The sequence below is a fragment of the Nematolebias whitei genome, chromosome 9 (genome assembly GCF_014905685.2).
Source record: "Nematolebias whitei isolate Nwh7 chromosome 9, NemWhi1, whole genome shotgun sequence".
In the NCBI taxonomy this organism is placed as follows: domain Eukaryota; kingdom Metazoa; phylum Chordata; class Actinopteri; order Cyprinodontiformes; family Rivulidae; genus Nematolebias; species Nematolebias whitei.
In genome coordinates, this window is record NC_056506.1 from 7,603,403 (window position 1) to 7,612,739 (window position 9,337).

The following is a 9,337-nucleotide window of genomic DNA, read 5'->3' on the forward strand; positions in this document are numbered from 1 at the left end:
TATATATATATATATATATATATATATATATATATATATATATACACCATAATCATTATTTAAGAAAACTCTCATTTCTAGATTTTAATTTTTTGAAAAGTCCCCTGCATTGTGCCTGGTGGTGGATAAAATTGCTCCCTCTACTCGCTCATCAGGATCCATCACTGCGCTGCCTTAGACAAGCCAGAAAAAAATTAAGAGGAATTAACAAAAATAACGTACCTCTATTCCTATGCACAGTGTCCAACAACACTGTTTACTTGGTTTACTTGCATTCCCTGTTCAACTCCAGTTCAGAAAAACACTCATCTCGAAAACTTCCAACATTCGCTTTTCAAATCGTTCAGCGACGGGAGATGCTGGCGTACCACTTGTTCATTTTTATAGCAGAATATTAAATTCAATACATTTGACTGTAAAGATTTGAATAAACTTGTGGCCTATTTATTTAGTTATTTTTATTTTTTTGAGGAAGACTTTGCTGAAATGACTGACAGTTTCTTTTTTGTATTATTCTGATTGACCTGTTCATTGTTGTATCATTTTTTTTTAACTTAAGACGTGTTTTCCTCTAAATCTCACACATCATTTAAATGTTGATTGTTTTGTTATAAATGATAACTGTTTTTAGTTCTGCTTGTCTTACAATCAGTGGTGCTACGGCCGAGGAAGGACCTGCATCTCATTCAGGATTGCTCGTAAAGTGGAATATGGCAACAATATTTTTAATAATGATCTTTTTGTTGATATGTACTGTTTTGTGATTGGTTAGTATCAAAATCAAATTCAAAACTAGACATTTGATTGCACAGCCCAACTAAAATAAAACAAAATAAAAAGCTATAAACTGACTCCCGGTACTTTGGTTCTTTTGTAACTCTGCTTGAGGCAATAACTTTCATTAACCACACTTCTCTCTGACCCAACCCAACTTTGTGTCCCTACAGAACCTGAACTTCACAGGTTTCCGAAAAATCCTCAAGAAGCATGATAAAATTTTGGAAACATCCAGGGGGGCCGACTGGAGGGTGGGCCACGTTGAAGTGGCTCCATTTTACACCTGCAAGAAGATCACACAGCTCATTTCTGAGACTGAGGTTAAATCACATGCACACACACAAACACACACGTCCACATCTTGAATGAACGACCGACAGTAATATCTCTCTTGTATCCTTCAGGCGTTGGTCACCACAGAGTTGGAAGGAGGAGACCGGCAGAAGGCCATGAAGAGGCTGAGGGTTCCTCCACTGGGAGCTGCACAAGTCAGTCAACACCCCCCCCCCCCCCTCCCACACACACACACACACTCTCTCTCACTTTCCATTCACTTCCATTGCTTGTTAATGCAGACAATTGTGTTTTTACCTGTTTGTTAAAGAAAGAAGGGCAGATAATAGAAAAATCTTGCAAATTGTGATACAACATTTGGTAAAATGATTCTCTTTGAAGTATTTGTCAAACGTGCCAGATTGACCATTTGAAAATCCAAGATGGCGACCTTTTTTCAAGATGAACTTATTTTTGCACAGTAACCATATGGTAATGCAGTGAATTGATCAGTTTGAATGATCTTTGTGTCAGTTTATATGTTTTGCTCTATCTTTAGCCTTGTACTGTGAAAGTAACACATGAGTGAGAGCACAGAAGAGTTTTTATGACAGTTGGTGGAAGAGAGGTCCATCGGGCCTACCATGTGTGTCCTTAATGAGTCCAACTCCAGGCAGTAGAACTTATTGTTTTTGTCAACCATTTTGAAAAGTGGCCGCCATCTTGTATTTTTAGATGGTCAATCAGGTATAATTGTTCAGAAGACTCTTGGGAACAACCATGCTACATTTCGTGCTTGCATCACATTTCGCACGAATCTTGTGCAAAATTGGTTTTAGCCGTTAAACTACAATGGTCAATGGAACAACTTAAAACCAACTAAAGTAGCCCAAAAATGTATTACAGATCAACTAATTGAAATCAGTCATTGCATTTGAATTTTGGTTGACCATCCATCCATTATCTTTTACTCGCTTCTTCCATTTTGGGTCACGAGGGTCGCCGGTGCCCATGTCCAGCAATCACTGTGCGAGGGGCAGGGGACACCCTGGAAAGGTCTCCAGTCCATCACAGGGACACATAGAGACAAACGAGACAAACAAACATTTACTCTCTCACTCACACCTAGGGACAATTTAGAGTTACCAATCAGCCTAACATGTATGTTTTTGGTCTGTGGGAGGAAACCGGAATACCTGGAGAAAACCCACGCATGCACAGAGAGAACATGCAAACTCCACCCAGGAAGGCCCCCGGACCGGGATTTGAACCAGGGACCTGCTCGCTGAAAGGCAGCAGCTCTTTGACCAGAATTATTAAAAAAAAACAATGAACCTGGCTACCTAAATGTATTGAGTTGCTGCCATGTTGCCATAGCTTATAAGTTGTAACTCAACAGGTGAATCTTGTGAAGTTGTCAGTGAGTGCACAGTATGAGTCCACAGTATGAGTCCACAGTATGAGTCCACAGTATGAGTCCACAGTATGAGTCCACAGTACACTCAGTGTATGTCACATTGCATGAGTCACAAAGTGCACGAGATGTGGAACATTGTTCTCTAATCACAGGTGTATTGAATCAGACAGAAGAGCTACTGAAGAACATGTTTATCACATGATAGTTACACTGCTCGTAGATCCATCTGTATCGTGAACATGTTGATTTTACTAACACAATGTGGATCTGTTCACAGCCTGCTCCTGCGTGGACCACCTTCAGAGTCGGACTTTACTGTGGAGTGTTTCTTGTCTTAATAGTCACTGTGGTCATTACAGGTAACACAAACATTAACATTTATATTGGAGTGACTCTGTTTTCACTTCCACCAACTTGAACCTTGTTCCTGAGGCAGAAATAGTTGAATTTTCTTTAACTTTGTAAAAATTTTTTGTTTGTTTTTTTTTTTTTTTGGGGGGGGGGGAGGGGGTTTAGTCACTGCACTAAGATTTGTTTTTACATATGAATAAAAAGCAACACTATTTGTTGAAGGTGTTCTTTGACAAGGTGTTCGCACATCTTTAAAAAAGTCTTAAATTCATGTATCTAAAACTAAGGCCATTAAAATGTTTTAAACTTGTTAAAAAATGTTTAAGTTGGTCTTAGATTTGTTACTCAAAGGTCTTAAATTTGTCGGACCAGGAGGGATTAAAGTTCTCCATCATGATGGCTTTCTGTCATTTTTAAAAATCAAAGAGAGAAAAACATTTTTTTGTTGTGACCTTTTTAAAGCCATCCAATCTAATGATCAGAGTCAGATTCTTTATTGTTGTTCCACCTCATGTGGTACATGTGGTGGAACGAAATTATGCACACAGGGTCCCAGTTACATCCAACAATAAAATGTAAAAGAAAAACAATGGTAACATCCAAGATATGAACTAAGAAAAACATCAACTAAAAATACTAATAGCACTAATAGCATCAAAACATTACGTCGAACATCAGCACAAACATGAGCATGAGTCTGTGTGAGTGGATGAGCACGCATGAACACATCAACATGAAACAGATCAGCAGCAACATTGAAACAGATCAGCAGCAACATGGTGTGATTTTTCACAGTGATTATTCTGGTTAGAAATTCATGAGTCTAACAGCCTCAGGGTAGAAGCTGTTCCTCAGTCTAGTGGTTCTACACTTAATGCTCCTCAACCTCCTTCCTGAGGGGAGTGGGGCAAAAAGTGTGTGTGCTGGGTGAGTGGGGTCCTTCATGATGCAGGTGGCTCTCTTTCTGCATCTGGAGGTGTAGATGTCTGTGATGGTGGGGTGGCTGACTCCAACAGTCTTCTGTGCAGCCTTCACCACTCTCTGCAAAGCTTTTCTTTCTGCAGCTGTGCAGCCTCCATGCCACACGTTGATGCTGGAGCACAGGATGCTCTCCACTGCACACCTGTAGAAGGAGGTGAGGACTGAGCTTCCCAGACCAGCTCGTCTCAGCCGTCTGAGGAAGTAGAGTCTCTGATGAGCTTTCTTGATCAGGCTGGTGGTGTTGTTGCTCCAGCTGAGGTTGTCATTCATGTGTACACCCAAGTACTTGTAGCTGGAGACCACTTCCACCGCAGATCCTCTTATGTTCAGGGGAGTGTAGGTGTTTTTGTTCCTTCTGAAGTCCACAATCATCTCCTTTGTCTTCTTCACATTGATGTGAAGGTTATTCTCTTTGCACTAGCTCTCCAGGTGTTCCACTTCTTGCCTGTAGCTGGACTCATCATTGTTTGTGATGCATCCCACCACCGCTGTATCATCTGCAAACTTTACAATGTGACAGCCTGGATGGGTAGCTGCACAATCATATGTGAGCAGAGTAAACAGGAGGGGGCTCAACACACATCCCTGAGGAGAGCCAGTGCTGAGGGTTATGGTGGAGAAGGAGAAGTTGTGGATCCTCACTGACTGTGGTCTGTTTGTTAAGAAGTCTAGTACCCAGTTGCAAATGGAGGGGCTTAGTCCTAATGTGATTAGTTTGTCCATCAGGGTTTGGGGGATCATGGTGTTAAAGGCAGATGTGAAGTCCACAAAGAGCATACAGACATAAGAGTTTTTCTGCTCCAGGTGGGTGAGGACAGTGTGGACCACAGAGGAGATTGCATCCTCTGTTGATCGGTTCTCACAGTATGCGTACTGATGAGGGTCCTCATTGATGTTTATGGAGGTTTTGATTTGAGTCATGACCAGTTTTTCGAAGCATTTAGCGACTATCGGGGTGAGGGCCACTGGCCGATAGTCATTCAGACCAGTCACTTTAGAGCTTTTTGGGACTGGGATGATGGTAGCAGTCTTCAGGCAGATGGGAACTGTCTCCAGGGTAACTGAGGTGTTAAAGATGTCTGCCAGCACCTCGCAGAGCTGATCGGCACATTCCTTCAACACTTTTCCGGGGATGTTGTCTGGGCCGGTTGCCTTGTGAAGGTTAATCCTCCTGAAAGTACTCCTTACTTCGGCTGAGGTCGCACTGAGATTCTCTTCATCCTGTGGTGAGGTGAGTCTGGTGCTGGGTGGTCTGTTCGGGTCTTCAAAGCGTGCATAGAACTTGTTGAGGGCATCAGGCAGAGCTGGGTCTTTGGGGCATTGTTCCCTCCTTCCTTTATAATCTGTTATGCACTTAATGCCCCTCCACATCCTCCGAGGGTCTTGTGAGGGGAATTGACCCTCGATCCTCTGTGCATATGTGGCCTTGGCCTTCTTAATACCAGCAATAGCTCTTTCCTTGTTCTACTCAGCTCCTCTGAGTTTCCAGACCTGAAGGCAGTGTTCCTGCCTAATAATGATACTGACGCTGCTTTCATCCAATAAAGAGTAGCAAAGCCACAGTTTGAGCCAATCAGAGCAGAGAAGGACAGGTCCTGTTGTTTGGTTCATGGTGAACCCGGGTCTGAGCAACGAGAGTGGAGGTGAAAGATTCTATCAGCGTTTCCAGTACTTCTTTTTCAAGGAGGACACATCTGTACTCTGAGAGATGAGACAGATGAAAGAAATGAGAGAGGATGAGAGAGAGAAATATGATGAGAAAGATGAGAGATAGATCATGAGAGATTATGAGAGAGAGAGAGATGATTAGAAAGATGATGAGCGAGAGATGAGAGAGATAGAGATTGGAGAGAGAGATGTGTTTATAAATGTGTTTGCAGGGTGGCTGTGGCTGAGTGGTTAGAGCAGTCGTCCTCCAATGCAAAAGTTGGTGGTTTGAATCCACCAGCAGTCACATGCCGAAGTGTCCCTGGGCAAGACACTGAACCCTTCATTGCCTTTGATGTGTGTCCCATTGGTGTATGAATGTGATTAATCACTGATTAGTCTCATTAGAATGATTTGTTCAATTAGCTTTGTAGAGATCTAGTAGAGTGCTGTATGAATGGGTAAATGTAGTGTAAAGAGCTTTGAGTGTCTTGATTAGATAGAAAGATGCTATATAAGTCCAGTCCATTTACACTGCATTGTGTATTTTTACTAAGGTCATGTACAAACTATACTGTGTACTTTTACTAAGGTCATGTACACACTATTCTGTGTATCTAAAAAAGTTAAGTCGAGACATCAAAAAACAAACAAAAAAAATTGTAGAAATGTTTCTAAAAATTTTTGCTTGTTTTTTTATGTCCCGAGGACCCGACTTTTTTTTAGATTTTTCTACCTGGATTATTGAGCATGCATCAGGATACTATTCTGTGTACTTTTACTAAGTTCATGTACACACTATTGGGTAAGCTCTAGGTGTAGAAAATATTTCAGTCAAAAGATTTGTTCCTGCTTTAATCCCTGAGAATATTTAATGACATTTTTCCCATGGGATGTGTGTAAGTCGACAGTTTTACTATGAGTCGTCTGCAAACTTTTACTGTGTTCTGAACTTGCATTTTCTTTTTTAAAGTCTTTGGTTCAAATTAACTGATTATTGAACGGAGAGCCCTGAATATCACTTTATGTTCAGTAAACAGACACAAACTACATTTGAATGTGTCTCATTGAGTGACACACATGTGATGCTTGGTTATAATACAACACAGTCCCCTAACCATAGATGTTTTGCTCTTAAATTTCATTCAGGATGGGATTGAAAAGCTCTTAAATTTGACTTATTGAATCCTGCAGATACCCTGTTTGATAAAAATTACAATATATTGTTCATTTCAGTCAGTAAACAAGCAGTAACTTGTTTTGACTTTTCTTTCATCTGATTTTGTGATGATGTTTTAATGTTTTTACCTCACTGTTTTGTTCTCTTCCCATTTTTTCCTGTATTTACAGGAGCTGTGACGATTAAAAGTTCTAAAATTTGGCCAATGGTTCGAATCTACAGAGGAGGCTTCCTGATAATAGAGTTCCTCTTCCTTTTAGGTATATACACAAACACACAGTTATTGCATGAGTTAGGGCCTGTTCACGCTCAGTGATCACTAGGGTTGGAATGTTTGGGTACCTTGTGAGAACTCACAGATGCTCAGCTTGGACCGAGGCTTTGACAGTATAATTTCCATGTCAGAGTATTTTTAGGTCAATGAAAATGGATAAAGTCAGGAGTAGTAAGAGGAAAGCAGATGCTGAGCAGCAGTTTCACCATGATGTTGGTTCAAATAGACATTATGTGGTCAGACTGATGGGGATGTTTTTGTGTCTTCATCAGGAATCAACACATATGGCTGGAGGCAGGCTGGAGTTAATCATGTTCTCATATTTGAGCTCAACCCCCGAAATAACCTGTCTCACCAGCATCTGTTTGAGGTCAGAACATGCACACATGCCATGTCAGAAGATTTTTTTTTTCAGAGGGATTAATAGACTTAATTTGACCCTGACAGGTGAAAGTTCACAGTGGCACCAAATGTGTGTGTGTGTGTGTGTGTGTGTGTGTGTGTGTGTGTGTGTGTGTATTTTAACAGATTGCAGGCCTGTTGGGGGTGCTGTGGTGCGTCAGCCTGCTTTCCTGTCTCTTCTATGAGAGCATCCTGGTTCCAATGCAGGCCAACCCTTTGGCTCTTTATGGCTTTTTTCTCCTGTTCCTCATCAATCCTTTCAAGACCTGCTATTACAAATCACGCTTCTGGCTGCTCAAACTCTTGGTAAAATTATGTTAACCAACTGTGTACTATATTCAACTATATGCATACACTGAACAAGAATATAAATGCAACACTTGTGTTTTTGCTCCAATTTTTCATGAGCTGAACTCAAAGACCTTAGACATTTTCTTTGTACGCAACAGGCCTTTCCTCTCAAATTTGTTCACAAATTTGTGTAAATCAGTGTTGGTGATCAGTACTTCTCTTTTACCAAGATAATCCATCCATCTCACGGGTGTGGCATATCAAGGTGCTGATTAGACAACATGATTATTGCATAGGTGTGCCTTAGGCTGACCACAATAAAAGGCCACTCTAAAATGTGCAGTTTTTCACAGCACAATGCCACAGATGTAGCAAATTTTGAGGGTGTGCTTTTGGCATGCTGACTGCAGCAATGTCCATGTTCAGAGAATTTGGCTGTACGTCCAACTGGTCTCACAATTATAGAGCACAAGTCACCTGCTCAAAATAAATACAATTATGATGTATGCCAAAAGTGAGCGAGACATTGACTCACTGATCCACCTCACCAAGATATACAGCAAGGACACTGAAATGTCATTCGGACTGGATAAATCCAAACAAATGGTATGCAAGCAGTGGTGGAGGAAGTACTCAAACATTGTACTTAAGTAAAAGTACAAATAAACAGACAAAAATGTACTTTAGTAAAAGTAGAAGTATCACATTAACATTTTACTTAAGTAAAAGTAAATAAGTACTTGTTTTTAAAAATACTTAAAGTATTAAAAGTACTTGCTGAATGTATTATCTAATGTAATGGCCTACATATCTTTAAGTCTGCGTACCATATGTATATTTTCTGTAATACATTAATAGTGTTGAGCCATTTTAATGAACAATGCTGCAGATAATGCATGTTTTTATTGTGTTTACTCTGTGACACAGTTCACTCTTGGACTTGTGATTCTGTTCGTCAGAATTTCAGGGATGACATGCAGAGTTAAATGCCATTAATCAAAATAAGAAAGAGGAATGATTATACCTTTTAAAAGTTTTTATTTAACACAAAGTAAAACCAATGTGTCATTTTATCTGCAGTAAAAACATTTAAGTAAAAGTTGTCTGTCTGAAAAAAGGAGCATTAGTCACAACTAACAAAGGAATAGGCTCTGATAATTTCCACTGACATTTCAACTCCAGTTTGTCATCAACACTAGTTAAAATAATGTCTATTCAACCTTGTAATGGGTCAATATTGAACAATATTTTAACTTACCGACACCGTTTTCAAAACGACCCGATTGTCGAGACATTTGGAGACATCTCTTGTCCTAACATCCCATGAACTGACACATTTTAATATTGCAGCAAGAATTTCTTGTTCAAGTTCAGAAAAAGTTGGTTTTCAAAGTTTTTTGAGTCTATTCTGGCTCTTTTGGGAGAGAGAATCTGTCCTGTTGTACTGAAAACTCAATAATCTTTCAGTAAGGCCATAGGTGGTGCGCATCTTCTGGCTGACTCTGCGGTGTAGTCCATTTTGGGTGTCTTAGTGGTGCTGTGGGTGCGCCCAGCTCAATGACGTATATACTAGAATTAGGGATGAACAATATTATCGGCATGGTATCTGTATCGGTCAATATTAGCGATAAAGTTAAATATCGGACATTGGCCATTTCATCAAAATAACTCACCGATATAAAAGGCACTGTTTATACATAACTAACTATATATATATATATATATATATATATATATATATATA

General features: G+C 40.1%; 1 protein-coding gene across 1 annotated transcript in view; it reads left to right on the plus strand.

Moving 5' to 3' along the window:
- LOC119414864 (xenotropic and polytropic retrovirus receptor 1 homolog) overlaps window positions 1-9,337 on the plus strand; it is a 178,691-nt gene that overhangs the window by 141,083 nt on the left and 28,271 nt on the right. Inside the window, exons 5-10 of the mRNA XM_037681984.1 lie at window positions 948-1,097; window positions 1,182-1,265; window positions 2,745-2,826; window positions 6,797-6,886; window positions 7,173-7,270; window positions 7,429-7,608. Coding sequence (XP_037537912.1) covers window positions 948-1,097; window positions 1,182-1,265; window positions 2,745-2,826; window positions 6,797-6,886; window positions 7,173-7,270; window positions 7,429-7,608 — 684 coding nt within the window. The remainder of the gene's footprint in view (window positions 1-947; window positions 1,098-1,181; window positions 1,266-2,744; window positions 2,827-6,796; window positions 6,887-7,172; window positions 7,271-7,428; window positions 7,609-9,337) is intronic.